The sequence below is a fragment of the Homarus americanus genome, unplaced genomic scaffold, assembly GCF_018991925.1.
Source record: "Homarus americanus isolate GMGI-L3 unplaced genomic scaffold, GMGI_Hamer_2.0 scaffold6845, whole genome shotgun sequence".
In the NCBI taxonomy this organism is placed as follows: domain Eukaryota; kingdom Metazoa; phylum Arthropoda; class Malacostraca; order Decapoda; family Nephropidae; genus Homarus; species Homarus americanus.
The window spans coordinates 309,178-335,777 of NW_024723872.1; the positions used below are offsets into that span (position 1 = coordinate 309,178).

The following is a 26,600-nucleotide window of genomic DNA, read 5'->3' on the forward strand; positions in this document are numbered from 1 at the left end:
TTTATTATCGATTATCATGGTGTTGAATTATTGCAGTGTCGATTATGTGTTTGATTATCGGAGTGTCGATTAATATTAACCATTGCTTATTAGGTAGTCGATTATGATGCCTTAGATTATTATATATCGTGTCGATTATATGATGTTCTTGAAATATTGAAGTGTCGCGATTATCATGTCTTGAATTATCACAGAGTCGATAACCATATTGTTTCGCTTCTTTTCTCACTATAAGTCATCATTATCGTAGACGTCTCCTGGAGAGATGGTAAAAATCAGAGAATTATCGTAATGAATCGTTCGTCCCCGTTATACGATACCATGCCATCGTCTTCAAAGGGTTAAACCATCGTATGTAAAGGGTTAAGCTATCGTATTGAAAGGGTTAAACCATAGTTTGTAAAGGGTTAAGCTATCGTATTTCGTATTCAAATGGTTAATACATCGTATCTAAAGGGTTAAGCTATCGTATTCAAAGGTTTAAACGCTCATGTGTAAAGAGTTAAGCTATCGTATTCAAAGAGTTAAAACCATCTCCCTCAAAGGATTAAACCTTCCTCCTAAGGAGTTAAGCTATCGTTTGTAAAGGGTTTAGCTATTGTCTTCAAAGGGTTAGCCAAACGATAATCATTAGAAGATTAAAACATCTTCCTTAAAGGGTTAAACCATCATCTTCAAAGGGTTAACCTATTATCTTCAAAGGGTTAAGCCATCGTCTTCAAAGGGTTAAACCATCATCCTCAAAGGGTTAAACCATCATCCTCAAAGGGTTAAACCATCATCCTAAAACCGGTTAAACCGTCATCCTTAAAGGGTTGAAACATCTTCCTCAAAGAGTTAATCCATCATCCTCAGCGGGTTAAATCGTCATCCTCAAAAGGTTAAACCATAGTCCTCAAAAGATTAAATCATAATCTTTAAAGGATTAAACCATCGTCCTCAAAGGGTTAAACCATCATCCTCATAGGGGTTAAACCATCGTCATCAAAGGATTTACTTGATATCCTATGTTTAATTTCGTCAATAAATCCCCATTTTTACTTATGTTGATTACACGATTTATTTTAATTAGTGAATATAATGAGTCGTATTCTGTTGACAAAGTAAATTAATGAACCCGGGGTCAGGTAGTTTGATTAGGTGATATAGCAGTTTTGACACTTCTTTTTTAATCGGCTAATATCGCAAAATATATGAACCCGATATCACTCGTTTTAACTCATTGCAAATTGGGTAAAAGGCCGATATCACTTGTGTGTTTATTTACCCGATATTGTAGTGTATTTTCAGGTATTTCTTCTTGTTTCGATTTCATAGGTTCTATCAATCTATTAAGACAATGTTAGGTAATTTAGTCAACCCGATATCGAAACTTTTATGGAGCCGATATTAAATCATTTTCAAGTCGCTGTTATCGCCAAGCATTTTTTTTTATACCGATATCACTATTTTCTTCTTCTTGTCATATCAGTAATGTCAAGACTCGTGACATTTAATATAAGTGATGACATTTATGTGACTTGGTGCTTATTGATGATTCACCTTAACCTCAATATATACTGTAAGTGAAGTTTGACCTATATTACTGACTATAATATATGACATTGAAGATACTAAGGTAAGACATAGGATGTACAAAATTATATAGGAAATAAATTATATAATATTGGTAAAATCGGTAAAAAATAAGTTGTATTATTTTTTTTAGGGATTATGCCGAGCTTATATAATTTTCGTATATGAATCTATATTTTATATCTTGTGTGAAAGTCTGTATTATGACTTAATTGTGATATGTCTAATTTTAAGATGTCTGTTTTAAGTCTCATGTGGGTTTTGCTTATAATAAATTGTTTTAGGTCGTGAGAAATGGTTTAAGTCTATTTTATATATATCGTCTATAGTGTGTTACTTAAACCTTCTCTTTATGGTAGAGGGTTTAAGGTTAGTTTTAATATATTCTCGGTCATGTGTGGTATTTAAACTACACACTTTGTTTTAATCACTCAAGTCAGCTCTTATAGTTGAAGCGCAGTTATTATTATTGTTATCATTATTATATTCATACATCTGCTTAATATATAACTCAAGATACTTTTCCATCTGTAAGAACATCATCACAGACGGACACACAAACACACACCTAATACAACCTATGATTATCACATGTGGCCCTTCATTTTGGAACTTGAAAACATCTCTTTATATATCACACTTAATATATGACTTATAGATCTAACATAAAGAATTCGCGTCTTGTTTTTTTTATGAACAAACGTAAAGTGAGACATAGAGAGGAATCCCAACCTACCGCGGTCAATGCACTAATCTCTTTATATGTAAAAAAAAAATTGATTTTTTTATATATTTTCTTATGCACTTTTCGTATTGTTTATTCCCGTATTTAAAATTTATGAGTTATTACATTTACACTCATGATCACTTTGGAGATGAAACTGTGTGTTTTTTTCTTTTGTACGGTAATGCTATTGTTGTTTTTCTACGGCTTTGCCTCTTCCAGGATTATCTAGGTCCGTATCTGTTATTGGAATAGATTGAAGGGTTAATAGGATTATTTCGTATAAATTACTAAGATGAACTCGAGATAATGGTATTACTATTATGTCAATGGAGTGTAGTAACAACCAGTCGGATTTTTCTTACGTATACGTGGAACAGAGAGAAGCAAGGTGTAGCAAAGGGATTTAAAAAGGAAATTATCACAAGGGTGTGGATTAGCCATCCCCGCACTCTGAGCACAAGTATGTCACACGCACACACACACACACACACACACACACACACACTGTTGACTGTTCACCACTACTTGTGTCAGGGGTTGTAACTTGGCCTGGGTGCTGGTCGAGGGTATTCATGCCTTCTTGGGGGCAGCCCGGGGTCTGCCAATCTCGCGCTTCACTTTTGGGGTATTCGTGAATTCCATGAGTGACCTCGTTCTCAGAGTCGACACCTTCTGATGGGAGGTCTGAATGTGACCCCAAGGAGGACCCTGGACGAGATGAAGAAGGCGACGCTGATGATACAGTGTTGACGTCGGTCTGAGTCGCACCATCAGCTGTTGACGACGCCTCATCTTGTGGACCATCGTGCAGCTGGTCACTCTGGAGGTTGTCTTGGCCTTGGACGGCTGGTGTTGTGGCACCTACACCAGGAGACTCCTGCCTGGTGCGTGGAAGGTGGCCACACGGACGAACCTTCTCACCCCTGCCACTCCGACGACGATGGTGGGTTTGCTGAGCTCGGTGGCACTTTTGTGGCACTGAAGACAAGCCTAGATCCTCGACGTTAGTGTTGCCAGCGCTACTTTGGGAGGAGTCTCTCATAACTACCTTTACGAGGTGTCTGGAATTAAGCTGTGGAAGGTTATCAGACTGTGACAACTCGGGCAATTTTCTTTCTATCTTGGATGATTCGTCAGTGTTTCTGGTGCTTTGCAAGTGAACTGGGGCGTCCGTCTGAGCACTTTTGAGGCCCCTGTGGATACTCTGAGGAGGCCACTGTGTGCCCGGAGAGTCCCACTTGGGATCCCCAGGAATACGCTGATGACAGTGAGGTGGACTGGCAGGGGCAACGAGCTCAGGGTGGGATCCACGAGTCTGGAGGTCGTGTGTAGGTCGTGAACGGTGCTCATTCTGTTGGCTGGAGGCGGGGGAAGACGTGCGGGAAGCTTGATAAGGTCTTACTTGGTCAGCCTGCCGTAATATAGAACCGTGTACGCCACCCGTGAATTCTCCCTGCAGGACACTGTGATGGGGAAGATGAGGAGGTGGGGACTGTTGATGCCCTGACGGATTCACGTGTGGTGAGGCAGTGTAAGGAATCTGGTAGTAAGGTACATCAGAATCATCACACATACGGACGTCGAAGCTGTTGGCCGCGCTGATAGAGGAACAGGTGCTGGTATATTTGGGAGTCGTTGTCGCCCACCACTGCTGAGGAGAGCGCGTCCGTAGAACTGTTGTCCGTCATACTCACGACATCGCTCCTTGACTGACCGGCTTCGCTCGCCGCGCTGTCCAGGTCAGCACATGGGTGGTTTTGCAGGTGATGCTCGAAACGGTTGTCCCGTAGCCCCGAACCCGGAGAAGTAATGGGTTTAACGGGAGAATTGACCTTGGCTCTGGGCACGCTGTAGTATAGGTGTTGATCATAGGCTGGTGCATCTTGCTGGGTTGTCTTCTGTGACAAACTTGATTTCTTTGTCCCAATTTGGGCTTCCAAATTCTGGAGAGATCTTTGCGGAGCCTCAGACATTCCACTCTGAGGATTCATTGATCTCTTAAACCTCCCGAGATTTGTGTCGTTAAACACCATAGAGGAAGGTCTGGAGGAGCAACTTGAGGAGAAAGCGTCTTGGGTGCGGCTGTGACTCCACAACAAGTGGACGTCGGGAGCTGTGGGACGAAACGGAGCTGGTTTGTGGAGGGACGTGGTTGTTACGTGTCGTGGTGAATGGGAGTGGCTCAGCGCCTCATGTGGGACGGTGTTAGCACTGTTCTGCAACGTGTAGCTCCTCACAGCCTGGCTGGTCTGGCAAGCACTGGAAAAAACCTCGTTATCTGGTGCCCCCTGGGTGACACAGCTCCCGCACCACCCACACCACAACACAGATAACAGCCTTCCTTCTTTGCGGGACTCGCGCTTTACCGGGGTACCTCCCACTGTTAACAAGGAAATAAGAGCCAATAGCACCCAGGCCAAGAGCTCCAGTAAGCAGCAGGTGCTCTGGAAGGCCAGCCAGTGCCAGGGGTGGGCGGGCGGCAGCTGGGAGACGTAGTGAGGACCGAGGAGTCCGTATAGGTGTAGGGCCGCCAGGATTACCTGGACAAATGCTGCTATTAAAGAGATGAATACCATGTATAAGAGCAGCGCGGGGGTGTTGTGCCGTCCCTCACCGAGTCGCGGCTCAGCATCACTGTCAGGTGTCCATGGCGGTGTCGGGTCGCTTGAGCGACGCGACAAACAGCCAAAAAGCTTCCGAAACCGATGACACCGCCCCATGCCGCTGTTGCCGTTCGTGATGCGGCCCGCAGCGGACCCGAGTGTTCCGGAAACACAACTGAGAACAGGTGGGCACAGATAGACACCATAAGATGGAAGACTGTAATGACAGCGAGGGCGATGGGGGCTTGCTGCCGAGGAGGGAGGTGTGGGGGGCAGCGCCACGCCTGCACCACGGCCATCACCACCAGAGCTATGGACGCGGTGAGACAAGGCCACCCGATCTCTTCCACGACAGCCGCTAGAGCCTCAGGCAGCTTGTGCTCGGCCCCATACGGATCATGAAACAAGTGGGCACAGCGAAGGAAAGCAGCAAGGAACATGAGCAGGTGTAGTGTGATGTAGTACCCGCGTGGCAGGAGACGTGTGGCGGCGTGCACCCTTGAGAGCCACAGGAGTGCTAGTACTGCAAGCAAACTGTACATCCCTGCGGCGCAGTACACGTGCACCACCCATGCCACACCCAGTGCACGTACCCACGCCGCCTTGCTCAGCTCCACGCCCGTGCCCGCCCGCACCACCTCCACCTCATCTATAGCGTCGGGAAGCATGTCGGTATATTCTGCCGGAAGGTCTTCAAACGCCGTCTCGAACAAGATTCCCTCCAAGTCAGTCCAGTCAGGTTCAGAGTGCCCCTGAATTCCAGGAATAGTGTTGTGGAGGGAGTAGTGTGGCGCTTGGGGGGCAGGGTGGTGGTGGTAGTGGTGGTGGAAGTGGTCGAGGAAGGGATGGTAGACAGGCCATAGGCCACACCACGGAAGATGGCCGCCAAGGAGCTCTCGATACTGCTGGAGCGGTTCTTGTGCAGGTCCATCGCTGACCACTTAGAAAAGAGACCCAAGCCACCGCCATCGTTGCTAGAGACTTCCCGCGCCCTTGGAGCAGTGAGGGGCGCCGTCCGCAGACCCACCTGAGCCCGCGAGAAGCTGAGGGTAACAAGGAGGGCTAAGAGCACCCACAAGGGGAAGACTGGCACACCCCGCATGACTGCCACAAGCCTTGTCTGTCACCTGGCGCTACAGCTTCACAATCTGGAAAGATAAAGGACAAAATTTAACCATTGGATCAAAAGCACGTTAACACACATTAGCGGAAAGTTGGGTGCATACAGTGTTATAATACAGTACATCATTATACTAGTGCTTATATCTCTTAAACCCAGTGATCAAACATCCACCAGGTGTGACCTCACGCACTCCGTTATCATCACGTGCTCAGTTACTCCCGACCCATCCCACCCTGACCCACCCCATCCCACCCTGACCCACCCCACCCCATCCCATCCAACCCCGACCCACCCCATCCCATCCAACCCCGACCCACCCCACCCCGGCCCACCCCATCCCACCCTGACCCACCCCACCCCACCCCGGTACCTTACATGATGGCTGTGTTTCACAACTTGCTCGAAAATAGTTTAGCAATACCATTTGAGACGTAATACTCTCAGTGAAACCTTAGCAGAGAATAGGCTGACCTTTACAGCAAATTCAGGTCAGTACACATTCACACTGGCTTCTCTGACGTATAAACAATAAACAGAGATAGAGAAAAAAAGATAGATAGATAGAGACAGACAGACAGGTTTATCACTTGTAAACATACATACAGACATAAAAGAGTTAACAAGACAAAAATATATTTGATTAAAAAAAATGAGTTATATGTAAAACAAAATAGAATAAATGATGAAAGCAAAGAAATATAATGTAACCAAACACACACACACACACACACACGCACACACACACACACACGCACACACACGCACACGCACACACACACACACACACACACACACACACACACACACAAGCTATAAGAAGCCACACCGCGGGAGCAAGAGAAGCCAATAGTCTACCTGGTTTTAAGACGTGGACGACCCTCAACAAATTCTCATGTGGGGAAAAAAAAGGACTATTTTGTAATATTTCGACTAGAATTATATCCATTTTCTATAACTGTTGTTTTTTTTTTATCGTGGTATAATTTAATATAATTTCACAATGGCCTTAATATAATTTCACTTTACACTAAATATAATTTCACTATAATCTTAATATAATTTCACTATAACAATATAATTTCACTAAATTTAATATAATCACTAATTAAAATGATATATTTAAGAGGATAATTTAATCGTATACGAATTATCAGTAATACTTAATCATAATCTCATTTGTCGATATTAAAATAATTATTAATCAAAATTATCATTATTACACCAAAGGTAATTATAATTATGACTATTATACTAACATGGGCGAATTATATCCGCATTTACAAGAATAATTATCAACATAATCTTTAACCATTAACCAGATTTATGAGAATTACAGAACCATTAACCAATAGTATTACAGAACCATTAACCATAATTTTCCCCACCACTAACATTTCTTCCTACAAAACCGAATTATCCGTCATTACTACCATTACTTCCCTACTTAACCGAATTATCCTACCATTACTTCCGTACAAAACCGAATTATCCGTCATTACTACCATTACTTTCTTACAAAACCGAATTATCCGTCATTACTACCATTACTTCCCTAAACCGAATTATCCGCCATTACTACCATTACTTCCCCACTTAACCGAATTATCTTACCATTACTTCCGTACAAAACCGAATTATCCGCCATTATTACCATTACATCCCTCAAATATCCGTATAACCGGTATTGAATGTCCACTTCTCGGGTATTAATTAACCGACCTACTGCCATCAATCTCCCACCTTCAGATAAAACACCTGTACTTGAAAATTGTATGCACTATATTCGTAAAATACACCGTAATGGCTCCCATACACCATTTAGCGTGACACAGCACCGCCATTATACATATTTATGGCTGTATTTTGTGTCGTGTATATCTCCAACATACTGAAAAATAATTTGATTTTTTTTATTATTACCAGACACCATTTTGTTTTTAAAGGAGTTTGTTGTTTGGTTGTTTTGATTTTTGTCTTTTGTTTATTTTATTTTTATTTTAATTTATGGTCGGTGTTAAGGTGCCTAAAAAGGATACTATTTGGTGGTGTCTCAAAAATAGGCGACCAATCACTGTAAACGTCTCAAAGCAGGAGACCAATGTCTGCAGGTATTTCAAGATATCGACCAATGATTGCAAGTGTCTTAAAGCAGACGACCAATGATTGCAAACGTTTCAAAGCAGGCGACCAATGATTGTATGCGTCGCAAAGCAAGCGACCAATGACTGTACGTGTCTCAAAGCAGGCGACCAGTGGCTGCAGGTTTTTCAAGATCTCGACCAATGATTGCAAATGTGTCAAGATATCGACCAATGATTGCAAGTGTCTCAAAGTAGGCAAACCAATAGCTGCAAATTTTTCAAGATATCGACCAATGACTGAAGGTGTTTCAACATACCACCGGCTGCAGACGTTCAGAACACCCGACCACTGATTGCAGACGTTCAAAACACCCGACCACTGACTGCAGACGTTCAAAACACCCGACCACTGACGTTCAGAACACCCGGCCACTGACTGCAGACGTTCAGAACACCCGGCCACTGACTGCAGACGTTCAGAAAGCCCGATTGCAGACGTTCAAAACACCCGCCCACTGACTGTAGACGTTCAAAACACCCACAGACGCCACACACCCGACCAACGTGCAGACGTTAAAACACCCGACCACTGATTGCAGACGTTCAAACACCCGATCACTGACTGCAGACGTTCAAAACACCCGACCACGACGTTCAGAACACCCGGCCACTGACTGCAGACGTTCAAACACCCGCCACTGCAGACGTTCAAAACACCCGACCACGACGCAGAAACCGACCAGAGTCAGACACCTGCAGACGTTAAAACACCCGACCACTGATTGCAGACGTTCAAAACACCCGACCACTGACGGCAGACGTTCAAAACACCCGACCACTGACGTTCAGAACACCCGGCCACTGACTGCAGACGTTCAGAAAACTCGATTGCAGACGTTTCAGAAAACTCGACCACTGAGCTACCTACCTACAGGCGTCCAACCCGACCTCCCGACTGCAGACTTTGAAAGCAGCCGACCACTCACACCAAAGTTATCCAAAGTAGCCGGGAGGAAAGTCTCAGGCAATCTATTTTCCTTTCCTTCCACCCTCTTGCCCAAGCACCACTACTCTCCTTACGCAGTACAACTTTCCCCACCCACCATCCCAGCACCACTCTCTCCCCCACCCACCATCCCAGCACCCCTCTCTCCCCCACCCACCATCCCAGCACCACTCTCCCCCACCCACCATCCCAGCATCACTCTCTCCCCCACCCACCATCCCATCTCACTCTCTCCCCCACCCACCATCCCACACCCTCTCCCCCCACCCACCATCCCAGCACCCTCCCCCCACCCACCATCCCACACCCTCTCTCCCCCACCCACCATCCCAGCACCACTCTCCCCACCCACCATCCCCACCTCTCCCCCACCCACCATCCCAGCACCACTCTCTCCCCCACCCACCATCCCAGCACCCCCTCTCTCCCCCACCCACCATCCCAGCATCACTCTCTCCCCCACCCACCATCCCAGCACCCCCTCTCCCCCATCCACCATCCCAGCACCACCTCTCCCCCACCCACCATCCCAGCACCACCTCTCCCCCACCCACCATCCCAGCACCACTCTCTCCCCCACCCACCATCCCAGCACCACTCTCCCCCCACCCACCATCCCAGCATCACTCTCTCCCCCACCCACCATCCCAGCACCCCTCTCTCCCCCACCCACCATCCCAGCATCACTCTCTCCCCACCCACCATCCCAGCACCCCTCCCCCACCCACCATCCCAGCCCACTCTCCCCCACCCACCATCCCAGCATCACTCTCTCCCCCACCCACCATCCCAGCACCCCCTCTCCCCCACCCACCATCCCAGCATCACTCTCTCCCCACCCACCATCCCAGCACCCCTCTCTCCCCCACCCACCATCCCAGCATCACTCCCCCACCCACCATCCCTCCTCTCTCCCCCATCCACCATCCCAGCACCACTCTCTCCTCATCCTTCCCCACCGCAACAAAACTCTCCTCCTCTCCCCCTACCCCTCCTCCTATTCCTCCCCCAGCACAACTTTCTTTCCCCCAGCATTCAATTTCAACTTCCTTCTTGTGTGGTTCCTTCACAGTTTCATTCATCAAAGCCCTCAACTCCTGTGTGGATTTTCGGAGGCACCCCAGGCGACTCGTGCTCCATGCTGGCTGTCTCTTTTGCATTTCTTAATGTTATTCTCCTCTTTGTGGGACCGTGGTGATGGTGGGAGTAGTAGTGGGGGGGGGGTGGGTCTTGTTGTGTTGTCTCTGTGATAATTATATACGCTTTATTTGTATTTTTTTGTGGGTGAAGTTTTTTCATCGTTTTTGCATGTTATTTTTACCCCCCCCCTATCTTCTTTCTTTTCTATATATTTTTTTCTGTTTTTTTTTCATGTGTTTGTTTGTCTGTCTCTCAACTTGTCCATGTTTTAGCTTTTATGTCAGTGTTTATCTTTGAGTGTACACAGCTGTTTTGTCTGTTGTCTCTCTCTGTCTCGGTATTTTTTTAATCTGTCTATCTCTCCTTCGCTTCCTCCTCTCCTCCCTTCTGCTCAGTTCTCTACAATTCTCCATTGACAGCCTCTCCTCCGCCTCCAAGTCCCTGAGGTACAGCTTGGCGGCCCAGATAGGATTGTGCTACGCGTCACCTCGTTTGAGTCAAGGTCAAACACACACACATCTCTCTCCTTTGACCTTAGCACATACCTGACACCTCTTTGTCATGTCTGGTTACAACATGTCACATTTTTACTCCCCGCTCCGTAGTAAAAGGAGTCTATAGGAATCAAAATTTTTTGTTTTTGTCCGTTTTGTAAGGAGCTTCATGAACTAGAGAGGTCAGAGGTCATTATAGAGGTTAGTGTATAAGATATCTCAATAGTGGATGGGTGGATGATGACCTTCCATACACAACAAACAAGACACACAAAGTTCGGGGCCTCATAGGGTTGTCAAGGTCATAGGTCAACTAAAAAGTTCAAGAATAATGATGATTAGGGTTGTCAAGGTCAACTAAAAAGGTCAAGAATAATGAGAATAGGGTTGTCAAGGTCAACTAAAAAGGTCAAGAATAATGATGATTAGGGTTGTCAAGGTCACATGTCAACTAAAAAGGTCAAGAACAATGATGACTACTGTTGTCAAGGTCACAGATCATTTAAAAAGGTCAAGAATAATGATGACTAGGGCGGTCAAGGTCATCAGGTTAACTAAAAAGGTCAATATTAATGAATGCTAGATGGCTGGATGTTGACCTTATTTAAGCGGCCCAGTGGTCAGAAGTAAGAGAGTATTAAGTGAGTCTATTGACCTTATATATGTTTCTTTATGTCAGTCATTATTGGCATTAGATTTTTCCTTATTTTTATTTAGTTTTCGTTTTTCTCGTCAAATTCGACTTAGCGTGTTTTTGTTTTTTCTTTCATATTCCATCTTTCAATATTACATTCTCCAAATTGTCTAACTTCTTTTTCATTCTTTTATTCCATGTTATAAAATCGTTGTTTCTTTATTTGATTATTTTGGTGAAAGTTTATCAATATATTTCCACGTAAGGCCTTCATTATTTTTTTGTATCCTGTCATTTTATATAACATTTCCTATTTTTTTTATAACTTTAAGAATTTTGTCTCGTATTTCAATATTTTTGTGTCCATTTTATTTTTCTTAATGTTTCGACCTTTTTGAAATAATCATCAACTACCCGGTATGACATTTCACTTCCGCGTTGTAACAATTCTAATATTTTGTTTTCAATCTCCCGTTCGTTCTTGTGAGTCCTGGTATTTGAATGTCACTACTGCATTTAATTTTTTTTATTTTTTCCTGTTATCTATCATTTCACTATATATCAGTTTGTGAGATATTATTTTGATTTTATTATTATTATTATTATTATTGTAATTTTAAGTACGTGATTATTTCGATTTGTTTTTGTTTTTTGGTCGAGAGAAAATTTCGATCGTTTATGAATTGATTTCATGTATTGTTTATTTATCACTATTTTCCTTCTTTTTATCACTTTAATTTTTTCTTTTTATCTCTGCATTTTTATCGATTGCGTTTTCTTTGTCCCACTTTCTGTTTTTCAATCGATTCCCATTTTTTTTTTTGGTGTCTTATCTGGTCTTTTTCACAATATATCCCATTTACACCTGTCTTTTTCACTGCAATATACTTCTTTGGTTCTTAAAATATTTTTCATCCAAACTAAAATTTTTGTCAATGTAATTTTTCATCATAATATATTTTTTTTCACTGTACTATTACTGTATTATGTTTATTATATTTATCATTATCTTTTTAATTATATTATCTATATGCTTTACAACATCTATCTTTTTCACTATATTTTTATCTTTCAATTTTTGTATCCTAATTAATAGAGCCAAACATTTCGTACCATAGTTAATATCCCTTAAACATTCTGTACTATAATTATAGTTTTTTTTGTACCATTAGATAATATAGACTTTTGTACCATAACCATTGGACATAAAACTAATGTACCGTAGTTAATAGATCATTTTGTACCATAATTAATAGAGCCACACATTCTTTGCCATAATGGATAGGGGCCACATTTTTTTACCGTATTTAATAGAGAAAAATCGCATCTATCATAATTAATGGAACCTTTTGTAACTTGATTAATAGAGCTAAACATATTGTACCATAAGTAATAGAGCTGAACATATTGTACCCCTATATAATAGAGCATAATCGCCTCTACCACAATTAATAGAGCTAAACATTTTGTATCACAAGTAATAGAACTAAACATATTGTACCATATTTAATAGAGATAAACCGTAATTAATAGAACCTTTTGTACCGTAATAGTTAAACATATTGTACCATAAGTAATAAAGCCATATCTTTTATACGGTAATTAATTGAGAAAAAAGTGCCATAATTAATAGAACCTTTTTGTACCATAACTATTGTACCCAAGTTTCTATAGATTATCAGTACTATAATATATATCATGCCTTAATATAATACTTTAACCATATTCTCCACAGATTAATAATATATATAAACAGTGAAATATATATTAGTTTATATATTTATGATGGCGGGACTTATAAACATCGATATGAATGTTTATGACAGACACAAACCTGGTGATGGTTTATATGATCAAGTAGATTATAAACATTTGGATATTTATTAATGAAATGTATGTACAGTGTGTGTGTGAGAGTGCTACCATGTGGGAATATTTATGAAATTTATATATATATATATATATATATATATATATATATATATATATATATATATATATATATATATATATATATATATATATATATAATAATAATAATAATGGTAAAAATATGTACAATACATTACTAGGTGTGTAATATATAAATTACAAAATATTTGTTAATAAAAATAAAATATATATTAATAATACATCCATGACTGCTGAAATATTATTTATAAAAAAGTTGTATTAATCTGTGCCAGTGTTACGGAAATATTAAATACCGATATACTGTATTTATGAAAAAGTTTGGATATATTATTATTATGTCTGTCTGTGTGTGTGTGTGGAATTTATGTATTTCGAAATATTTCTTAATTAAAAGAGTGTGTGTGTGTATATATATATATATATATATATATATATATATATATATATATATATATATATATATATATATATATATATATATATATATATATATATATATATATATATGATAATAGTAAAGGGATATTAGTGTGTGTGTGTGTTGAGGAGGGAGAGTTGCTGTGTTTTTTCCTCACGACTGTATAAGACCTACATATTAACGGGGAGAGAGAGAGAGAGAGAGCATAAAAGAAGAATAAGAGAGAAAGACAGTAAAATAAACAAGAAAATGTGAATAAAGAAAGAATAGGGAATGAAGAGAAGATAATGAGTGAAAGATTAAAAACAAAATGACACGAGACTGAATGAAATACGAATGAAGGCAAAAGACAAGAAGAAAAGAAGAGGAGAAGGAAGAAGAAGAAGAGGAGGAGGAGGAGGCGGCGGCAGAATGCATGGTGGACAATTAGACAAAGGAAACACGGGTTGATAATTAAGGACAAAGGAAAATGAAAATAAAAGAAAATGAGAAATGAACTTGCAGAAAACAAAGAGAACACAAGAGGTAAGAATGTATGAAGTAAGAGGCCAGAATGATGAAGAAATAGTATGAAGGAAATGGTAATTAATGAAAGAATAGGTAAAAATGAATGAAGAGGCGAGAATGATGAAAAGAAAATGGTATAAAGGAAGTGGTAATAAATGAAAGAAATGACAAGCATGAATGAAGACAGGAAAGAAATGAGAATAAATAGGGAAGGAAAGGATTGAAGAGAAAGGTAATGGAAACAATGAAGAGGAAGAGGGAGAGAGGGTAGAGCATAGGAGATACATTAAAGAAAGGGTGAGAAAGGGGAGAGTAGAGAGAGAAAGAGAAGGGAGGAAAGAGGGGAATAGAAAAGACAGGAGACGGAGAGAGGTGAGAAAGAGAGGATGGTAGGAGAGTGATAAGAATAGGGAAAAAGAGAGAGGTGGTCTTTCACATCAAAGGGAAATATATATATATATATATATATATATATATATATATATATATATATATATATATATATATATATATATATATATATATATATATATATATATATATATATATCCCCCCACACCTGGAGTTGGAGATTGCTAAAGTTTTCTCCGCCAACCTCACAGTCCCTGTATTTGCATAGTGCAGCTCTCTCTCTCTCTCTCTCTCTCTCTCTCTCTCTCTCTCTCTCTCTCTCTCGGCATCCTATAACACACAGCTGTATTTACGACCACCAGATAAGATGTTTTCCTCATTTGTATAAACCCAAAAGTGCGTCACCAGTTGGGGATATTTTACGCATTGTTTCTAATATGAGTCAAAGTTGACCACGTATGAATATGATGACTTATTTGTGTTTACAAGTCTTGAGAGTTGTTGTTGTTTGTTAGTGTTGTTTTTGTTATTGTTGTTGTTTTTGTTACTATTATTATTGTTTTCATTGTTGTTATTGTTGTTAGTGTTGTTCTTATTATTGTTGTTGGTTTAGTTATTATTATTATTATTATTATTAATACAATTCTGTTCATTCATCAACTCTACCATTTTTCCATCTGATCGGAGTTTTAGGCAAGTGCTTCCAACCCGACAAGAAACTACAGTAAGACCCTTTCACTGAGATTGGAATTTAAAAGTAATAGTACAGATTATTCCTTCACACTGGACCCAGGAACTGAAGCTCTTAGCTGTTTCGATTCATCTTATGTTAGGTGCTGTGGGATTAAAGGCTTGGTTATGTCCCACATTTAGTTTTATACACACACACACACACACACACACACACACACATATACAGACACACACACAAATATACATACACAGACACACACACACACATCTACACACACTCACACACACACACACACACACACACACACGACTCAAATGAAACACGACGACGATTTTCTCGGAAGGAATCTTAAAGTTTTTATTACATCAGTGTATTAGTAGGCGAGACACATCGACCACTGCGAGGTTGTTGTGTACACTATGTGGGTGAAGGGAGGTGAGGTAGAAGGAAGAGAGAGAGAGGGGAGAGAGAGAGGGAGGGAGAGGAGGGAGGGAGGTGAGGTGGAGGTGAGGTGAGGTAGAAGGAAGGAGGGGGGGGGGGGGGGAGGGTAGTGGAGTTTGCCAGGTGTTACGGTAGCGTGATCTGGTGATTTATTGTACAGAATCTTAGAGGAATGTTGTAGTTGTGTTGGGTGGGTTGATGTGATGATCTAGTGACCAACAGACACACAGACCATAGACAGATACACACACACACACACACACACACACTAATACACTTACACTTGATACTCAAACTAACTGATATATAACACAACATTCTCACACACACACACACACACACACACACATAAATATCACTTTACAATGGAGGTTCACGATAATGTTTTTGTGTTTTTTGTTTCATCAAGAGACACAAAAATTTAGAAAAAATTTATCGCGCACTGGAACACCCAACTGGTTATTTTTAAGAGAGAGAAAGAGAGAGAAAGAAGGGAGAGAGAGAGAAAGAGAGAGCGCGAGCACACACCTGCCGTTATCACTGCATCAACATTTTATGGACTCTGAATAATCTAACAGCATTCACTTACTACAAATAAAATACATTATGATACAACTAAATTATTCAACGGCTTAGATTTTTCTCCCCTCCAGGTCAGTTGTATATAACGGAGGATAATGTTCTTGCTCGTGTTGGTTATCACTGTGAAAGCTAAGGCAGTCCGTACCTGTTGGCTAGGGCTTAGGATAAATGATGGTGATTCTGTAGACGGTGATAATATTAACTATGATTATAAGAGTGATAAAAAGTAATATTGGTGGAGTAAATTTAATGGTGATGATAATTGCATTACTGCTGATAATACGAGAGTTTATGATGATGATAATAATAATAATAACAGTAAACGTAATAAAAGCATGCTAGTGTTGTTAGAAGTAATAATAATAATAATAATAATAATAATAATAATAAAAGTAATAAAAGTAGGCCAGTATCATTACCGGTACGCTTAAATAATTCAGAAGTTTATATATTTTTTTTTTTGCCCAAATGAAATATTACGCCAGATTTAACTGTGATTTTGTATCATCGTCCCGTGAACCAGGTCGGTAGTGCATGGCCAAAATAATGACATTAAAATACAGAGGCATTGTTATCGTTGGCCAGTGACGCTTGGGGGAAATAGAATAATGGAAAGCGGCGGAGTCTTGATATTATTATTATTATTATAGGTGTGTGGTGTGACAGGTAAAACAGGAATATTATTAAAAAAAGAGCAAATTATTGGTTGAAAAGTTTTATGTTGAGTGAATGAGAGTCCCATGTGAGGATACTAGCATTCTGAATATAGTAGTAAAAATTCTCTTGTCTAAAGCACCAATATGCCCGACAATGCACCTGATCCTCTTTTCTTCACCAAGTGTAAAATAAGGTACCCAAAATCGCACGTGGGAAGACTGAAGGTACCACGAACCACCGTACTTCAGGATAGGGGGTGAGTGTTATACCCACTTCCCCACCACACCCCTTGTATGTGTATGTATGGTGTGTTTAATGCGGTAATTATAACGAGAGAGAGAGTGATTATTTTGGAAGGTCTCTAATACAAGGGGGAGAATATTGCTTCGAGTGTTGGTGGAGTGAAGGATGAGCGTAGTGGTTAAGTCGTTCATGTTGTTGATAATCCATTATCCCTCCCCCCCCCCTCCCTCACTTCCCTCCCCAATATCCCTTTCTCACCACCCTTCCCCTTCATCCTTCTCTCACCACCTCTTCCCTACCCTCCCTCCCTCACTTCCTCTTCCTCACCATTCCTCCCTCACCACCCACCATCCGTCCCCCACCTCCTCCTCCTCCCCCTCGGGAACTGTTCAATATAGTGAAGTAACTGGCTGTAAGTGTATCGTCCTCTCACACACACACACACACACATACATTCACAGAACTCCTCTCTCTCTCTCTCTCTCTCTCTCTCTCTCTCTCTCTCTCTCTCTCTTACCAACCCTCTCTTACACACACACACCTCCCCGAACCACTCACACACACACCTTTACACGCACACACACCTTGCCTTGCCTTCCTGCTCCTCACTCACTCACACGCACCCCCTCCTCACGCACACACACACTCCTCCCAACCTCACACACACACACACACACACCTTCCCTTTAACGGGGTCAAACTCATTAAGCAACGCAGTTAAAACTAAAATTATACTTCATACAATAAACTGCAACGTGGAGCAAAAATTATGGATGCAGTAATGTAATATTTTTTTTTTTTACGTTTATTATCAAACATAAAGGTTAAGCGCGGGGATGAAGCTACTTATGTACTGTATATAGACGAGAAAGATGATTTTATAGAGGTTAACAGCGTCCTTTGTAACCATGAATAAATACACTGAGGTTATTATCAAGGTAGATAGTGTGTCCTTCGGTTTGTTTTTGTTCGTAGTGGTATAGATGTTGTGTAGTAACGTCTGTCATAAGGAAGCTACATTGCATCAGACTCTAGTAAGCTACCAAGGTTCCGGAGGGTTCTTGAATGAGTTGTGTTCCATCACCGATACCGAAGGAAACATCAGAACATCGAGGTAACCTGTTCCAGCGCCTCCGTATCATCATCTAGCGAGGGAATGTTTGGTGTGTGCTGGGGTTATTAGCGTCTCACCTGGGGAGCTCGAGGGGGAGAGTCTCGGAATTATGATGAGTGAGGGAATGTTATAGAAGACAATATCTCCGCAAAGTTTAGGCAAATAATTCTGTTATTAGGTGAGTGATACTTTTTTTTCTTAATGAGGCTAGTGTGTGTGTGTGTGTGTTTTTTTTTTTTTTTTCACGCTAAATAAGCATAATCGTCTGATTAAACCTTAAAACACAGCTGACTTTTTTTTAACCAAACAGGGATAACTATTTGTTTTTATTGCTATAACTTTATGGAAATTCATTCATATATGGTGAAATTTGCTCTATCATTTATAACATCGTTTACTGTGGTGACCAAACCAAACTATACCTATATTGGGTTAGTAATGTTGCTGTCCGTTTATCGTTTGTATTATCTGCATGACCATTCCTACTGACAGACCAAACATAACGAAGACATTACATAATAAATGAAAGTATTTGAATCACTGATGCTAGTTGTCATGATTATAATAATGATAATAGCCACATTTTTAGTAATCCCAATGATAAAAGATTATTAAAACATCAAGCTGTAATTGTATATCATAAACAACAATGAAAAGATAAAATATCATTACTTCTGATGCTAGGAAAAATTATTAATGATTATTATTATTATTAATGATTATTATTATTATTAAAGTGACCTGAATTAAGGTGAACTACAGAGTCCCTTCATACAGTTTTGTTGCTGTACCTGACGTTGTGTGACACTGTACTCCCCTCCACTACAGTGTCATCATCCACAAACCACCAGCTGACTCGCCTCTTGCTTTCCTCGCCTCTCACAACCTGTGCTTGCTCTCTTCAACCTCTTACAACCTGTGCTTGCTCTCCTCAACCTCTCACAACCTGTGCTTGCTCTCCTCAACCTCTCACAACCTGTGCTTGCTTTCCTCAACCTCTCAAAACCTTTGCTTGCTCTCCTCAACCTCTCACAACCTTTGCTTGCTCTCCTCAACCTCTCACAACCTTTGCTTGCTCTCCTCAACCTCTCACAACCTTTGCTTGCTCTCCTCAACCTCACAACCTTTGCTTGCTTTCCTCAACCTCTCACAACCTTTGCTTGCTTTCCTCAACCTCTCACAACCTCAACCTGAGATATTTTGAACTGCCATGGTGACGACACACATCCTTGAGTTAGTCCTACTCTTATTGTGAACTTGTTTTTCTTCTTCTGACGGAGTTTAAATAATTATGCTTCACTTGTCCCTATTAAATAGTGGACAACATTCAACAGGTTCCCATTAGCCCAATAAGTTTTCAATACTACTACTATAATAATAATAATAACGACGATGATGATAATTATAACAACAACAACAATAACAATAGTAACGATGATAATAATAATAATAATAAAACAAAAATAATAATAATGTAATTTATTTTATTCTTATTTTATCATTATTATTAATTGATGCTCATACTTATCATAATGAGAATAACACAAACACTGACATTATATTTCAGTACCCTAACAACAAGACTGCCCACTTCAGTATTACCCTGATAGAACCGTTTCATCTACACTGTACAACAGGATGTTTGATCCATAACCTTGACCTTAACTTGTCCTTTGAACCATTTACACCATTTGAACCGCAGTGCGCAAAATTTAAACCAATTATTCCGCATCTGCCCACAACTTTCATCTTCACCTTTGACTTATTTTACCCTTAAAGTGAGTCAATTCGTCCCCAGGTAGAGCTGAAGTCTCTCTCTCTCTCTCTCTCTCTCTCTCTCTCTCTCTCTCTCTCTGTGGGCATTTTTTGTTTTTCCTTAGAGAGAAAAACACAGACACGAACATATATACGAGGATTTCTTAAGTTGTGTTGTTTAAAGATAGATAGATAGATAGACAGATATTTTTTTTTTTTTTTTTTTACACCGGAACCAGCCCACTCAGGCACAGGTCACCGACCCACATAGGGGCCTGGGGGGCGAAAATGTAACAATAATAATGATGATAATAATAATAATAATAATAATAATAATAATAATAATAACCACAAAGAAATACAAAATGAAAAAAAAAATCAAAAGTGAGGAACAATATATGTATGTTGTGTTGTCAATGGTAAGAGAAACAATTGAGACCCTGCAATTGTGTGTAAATGAGGCAGAAAGTCAGATCAGCAACCTGGGACTTGGTCACAATTTTCGTGACGCCATATGGCAGCAGGGTCTACCATTAGACAACACATTATGCTTCCAATATCTTCCCGGGCGGTAGTACCTCCCTGTTTGGTAGCTGCCTACTACCTACTACCTATCAAAGACTGCTTATAATCATTACTGTCGACATTTCTTTTCTTTTTTTTACGAAGTGGTTATTTTGACTATTAGAATGTTATTGTACTGATTGTTAAAGTTTGGTTAGGTTACGTTGGGTTAAGTTAGCTTTGGTTGGGTTGGGTTAAGTTAGCTCTGGTGTAGTTAGGTTGGGTCAAGTTGTCTTTGGTTAGGTTGTGTTGGGTTGTTAGTTTTGATAAGGTTAGGCTGGGTCAATATAGCTTTGGTTAAGTTAAATTCAAGTTAGTCTATATTTAGCTATGTACACTTGTCCTAATTATAACACTATCATTTACCTTACCAAGTGGTTATCATTACAATATCATAACGTTGTGTCGATAAGGTTGAAACACTCGCAGATAACTAAACAACTTTGCATCTTACCTCCCAAGGCCTTTAATGTCCCTGGTATCTTAACCCATATCACCTAACCTAACCTAACCTAGTAAAAAAAAATACTCGCAAGGCAAAAACAAAGGGATTTTAGTGTTCACATCAAGGTGTGGACAAAAGGTATAGTAATCAGCCACTGAGAATGACCACGTCACTCGGGTAACCAACCAGCCAGCCAGGTGGGAGAGATGGGAGGAGGTGGGGGCAGGTGAGGTGGGAGAGAAGGGAAGTAGGAGGGAGTGAGGGAGGGGGGGGTGAGGGGGTTGAAATATACACGAGGTAAGTAACACACGTCACTCACATTAATATTGCTACTGGAGTGTATAAGCCACATAAGCGAGTGCTGTTCGTGGTGGTTCCGCGATTCGACATTTCTTATATTTTTTTTAACCCTGGACAAATGGTCAGTGATGGCATTAATATGGAATAGACTTTTATGAGACGTACTGGACGATAACATTAACCTCGTGATGGAAGTGATTAGTTCATTTTTAACCTTATTATTATTATTATTATTATTATTATTATTATTATAGATGTTGAATAATAACTTTATCAGGCGAAGATAGATTTCATTTTTCACTTGTATTTTCATCCTATTTTTACACGTATTTTCATGGTTGTTGAAAAATAAAGAACAGAGATGGGGCGTTTGTGTTACAGGTGTTTGTGTTACAGGTGTTAAGGTGTTTGTGTTATAAGGTGTTTGTGTTACAGGTGTTAAGGTGTTTGTGTTACAGGTGTTAAGGTGTTTGTGTTACAGGTGTTTGTGTTACAGGTGTTAAGGGTTTGTGTTACAGGTGTTATGGTGTTTGTGTTACAGATGTTAAGGCGTTTGTGTTACAGGTGTTAAGGTGTTTGTTTATTTAAGCTCGCTGTCATGCTCTGTAATGTAATATCCGAGTTCGATTTCTTTTCTTTACTGAATAATTGATTAACTTCGATTTTGACACTTAATTATGACACTGTTCTTGACACCTATACCTGACACTTCCTTACCCTGATGCCTGACACTTCCTTACCCTGATGCCTGACACTTCCTGACCCTCATGCCTGACATTGATGGCTGACACTTCCTGACACTTCCTGACAGTGATGGCTGACGTCTTGACACTGATGCCTGACACCTCCTGATTCTGATGATTGACACTTCTTAACATTTGATGCCTGACACCTCCTGACACTGATGCCTGACACTGATGCCTAATACTTCCTAACACTGATGGTTGACGCTTCCTGAAACTGATGCCTGACACTTCATGAAACTGATGCCTGACACTTCATGAAACTGATGCCTGACACTTCATGAAACTGATGCCTGACACTTCTTAACACTGATGCCTGACACTTCTTAACACTGATGCCTGACACTTCTTAACACTGATGCCTGACACTTCATGAAACTGATGCCTGACACTTCTTTTCACTGTTGCCTGACACTGATAGCTGACACTGTTCCACTAAAGGACGATATACTACGTGTTACTCTGACAAATTATTATGAATAGAACTTAACTAAATAAGTGACCTTAAGTCTTAAATTATGAAGACATGCAGGTCAGTGAAAATTCTTCTTCTTTAGTAGTCGTCTTCTTCCTCCTCTTCTTCTTGTTTAGTATTTTTCTTCTTCTTCTTCTTGTTTAGTCTTCTTCTTCTTCTTTAGTCTTCTTCTTGTTTAGTCTCCTTATTCTTCTTCTTGTTTAGTCTTATTTTTCTTCTTCATTAGTCTTCTTATTCTTCTTGTTTAGTCTTCTTCTTTAGGCTTCTTCTTCTTTAGTCTTCTTTAGTCTTCTTCTTTAGTATTCTTTTATTCTTCGTCTTCTTTAGTCTTAGTCTTCTTCTTCTTCTTTAGTCTTCTTCTTTATTCTTCGTCTTCTTTAGTCTAAGTTTTCTTTAGTCTGCTTCTTCTTCTTTAGTCTTCTTCTTCTTCTTTAGTCTGCTTCTTCTTCTTCTTCTTTAGTCTGCTTCTTCTTCTTTAGTCTTCTTCTTTATTCTTCGTCTTCTTTAGTCTGCTTCTTCTTCTTCTTTAGTCTGCTTCTTCTTTAGTCTTCTTCTTCTTCTTTAGTTTTCTTCTTATTATTTAGTCTTCTTCTTCAACAATAAAAATAACAAAATACAAAACTAAATATAAAGTAATAAATTTTCTGCTAAAGATAAATGAACACAAAGAGAAAGAAATAGAAGACGAGGAAATAAAAATAAAAGAAAAAAAAACAGCGATATAAGACCACAAAAAAAGTTAAATACCGATATATAAATAAAAAACAAAAGTCTTATATAAAAAAAACCCTCTGACGACAACACACATAAATAAACAATAAATATACAAAATTAAACGATCTTTCTTAAGCGTGGTCTCAAATTTCCTGTGTGTCGTGATGACTTGATATAAATTGTAGATGATATTAGGGCGCTGCGTGGGGGAGGGTTGGAACACAGGTAGGGGAGTGGCAGGGGGAGGTAGGGGTGGTGGGGAGTGGGTTGTGGTAGAGATGTAGGGTGGAGGAGGTAGGTGGTGGTGGGGGAGTAGGTTGGTAGGGAAGTAGCAGGGGTGGAGGAAGGTAGGGGGGTGGTATGGTGGGAGTAGAGGTAGAAGTGGAAGGGGTGAAGAGGAGAGTACCAGTGGTAGGTTTGGAGAATATTGTTAGGTGGTATGGGTGGACCGCAGGTGAGGGGGAGTAACAGGGTGAAGGGCAAGTCGAAGTGGAAGGGGCAGTGTAAGGGGTGAAGGGGCAGCGTCAGGAGTGAAGGGCAGCGTCAGGGAGTGGAAGGAGAAAGTCAGGGGTGAAGGGGCACGTCAGGGGGCAGAAGGGGGGCAGCGTCAGGGTGGAGAGAGAGAGAGCAGCGTTAGGGAGTGAAGGGGGCAGAGTCAGGGTGAAGGGGCAGCGTCAGGGGTGAAAGGGCAGAGTCAGGGGGTGAAGGGGGCAGAGTCAGGGAGTGAAGGGGCAGAATCAGGGAGTGAAGGGGTAGAATCAGTGGTGAAAGGGGGGTGGAGGTAGCTAACAAGGGGTGAAAGAAAGGAATCAGCCCCCCTCCTTTATTAAGCGGTTAAGAGAGGGGGGGGGGCGGCGCCATAAAGCACCAAGTATCACACTCCGCACCTTGACGCCACATAATGTACCGCACCTTGCCGAATACCTTGCTTGAAATATTAACTGAGTGATGAGGGGGAATATTAGTGTGTGTCAGTAATATTTGTAATATAGGTAATGGTAATAATAATGATGGTAAGGATAAGAGTAATATTAAGTCATACCGTAATGATAGTGATATTAATAACAGTTGTAATAATAATATTAATTTCGCTAATCGATCAATTTTGGACATCCGTCACGAAACGTCAATTTCTTACAAGAAAACTATTTTTGGTAAGGTGATGTGTAGTAAAGGTTAAGAAATAAAAACTGAACAATATACAAGAAGTTGGATACAATTTGACGAATGATCGATAACTCTGTGTCCTGACCAATCACAGGTTACCCTTTTTTTTCCCTCTAAGGTACACGCCGACCAATCACAACGATCCTCACTCACAAGAAAAATCACGGATAGGTTAGGAAAAGCTGGCCTGTGATTGGTGAATTAGTTACATGTCGGGAATAAATATTTATTGGCTAAGTTCGGAAACTTGGCTCGAGATCGGAGAGTTAGTTGCATATTGCGTAAAATGTTGAATGGAAGAAATTGAAGAGGTGGTTTTTGATTGGTGAATGAAACTCTTGTAGCCTGTGAAAGCTGGACTGTGATTGGTTGTTGAGTGTCAGGCATCGCTTCAAGCAGGACGCTTTTGTCAACTGAGATAAATTGGCTCGTGTTGAGGCCAAAGTATTATATACAAGTGTGTGGTGTATACTGACACACACACACACACACAGACACACACACACAGACACACACACACACACACAGACACACACAGAGACACACACACAAACACACACACACACACACACATACACACACACACACTGCGACAGAAGTCATAAAGTTTTTCTTCATTACACGGACAACATTATTCACAGAGTTGTATGGTTTAGTTCAGGTAACATTGTTTAATCTTAAAATGAAACCAATTCAGTGTTTGTCTTATTTTGAATACATATCCGTTTAAGAAATATGTGGCCTATCATGTGTGTGTGAGCTCAATATAAATATTTATGAATTGAATACACAATGCCGTTACCATAGCAGCAATTTTTTTTTATATTCACTGTCAGAAGGAAGACACACACGCACACACACACACTACATTGCCTGGTAAACAGATACACCCAACACAGTAATAACCCGCCATGTGTGTCATACTGGACAGGCGAGGAAGAATATAAACACACATCACCTACACTATATAACACTAGTATAGTTATAACAATTGTCATTACACAAAGTAAAAGTTTGTATTTTTAAAGTGAAAGTATAATTTAGTTGAGGGGTTAAATTAATAGATTTAGGTTACAGTAGGGGTGAGGAAGGCTTACAGTGTATTATAGTCAAGTGAGGACTAAATGGTCTTTGTTTGTAGCGGAAATTTGTTTTATGAGGATAAATATTGCTCGTGTGTGTGCACCTGTATACCAGCGCACGTACACACACACACACTCACACACATATGCACGAGTGCACACGCTGATATATATGCACTGACATGCATTCCCAAAACTACACACGCTCGCGAGTGCAAAATACATACAGATGAATGTGTATACGTATACGCACACACTAAAAACATACACACTTAAGTTTTTGAGTGCACATAAATAACCGTATAAAAACACATACAGCATGCTTTCGCGCGCGCTCACACATGCAGAAGCGAGCGCGCACGCACACACTGGCCCGCGAATATATATACACCTCACATTCCAGTTGCACAGTTAAAAATGGTGAAATGTGTTTCTTTTGTTAAGCAAATGTGTTCAATTTGACTTATTTATGAAATTCGCAGAAGTTCTTGAATAATTTGATCAATATTTTCACTAACCTGAAACAACTGCAGAAATGATGTTCATTATTCCTAAAATGTTACAATGAAAAAAATCCTCCTTGACAATATAGTTCTCATAGAATTCATCACGTATAAGTGTCACAACACAAAATTCCCGAATACTCAGGAGGTCCAGGTGTTTACTGCGCAACAGTCAAATGCCAACTGACACCTGAGAACCTCTTGCACTAGGGACGAGGTCCGTCTGGCAGCTGAGCGTTGCCACCCGCTCTGAAAAACTGTCGTACTCTTTTTCCAAGTGTTAAATTAAATTCCCTTACACATGCTTGAATTACTCTCTTAATTAAAACTAACTCATAAATCTTTGGCATGAATACATCATCAACATGTATGTATTAAAAACAAAATGGACGAGTATACAGTATGTTTGTATACGCCTACGTATACACGTACAGTATATACTACAGGTAATATATGTACAGTACAGTATACAGTACTGTATTACACAGCTCCATAAGCAACTTATATATATATATATATATATATATATATATATATATATATATATA

General features: G+C 40.4%; 1 protein-coding gene across 1 annotated transcript; it reads right to left on the minus strand.

Moving 5' to 3' along the window:
- Positions 1-26,224, minus strand: LOC121863981. Its single transcript, XM_042362844.1, is given in 5 exon segments — positions 1-3,908; positions 3,910-4,944; positions 4,947-5,549; positions 5,552-6,053; positions 26,068-26,224. Coding segments are annotated over 4 exon segments (3,267 nt in total). The 5' UTR covers positions 6,008-6,053; positions 26,068-26,224; the 3' UTR covers positions 1-2,735.
- Between the last annotated feature and the right edge of the window lie 376 nt (positions 26,225-26,600).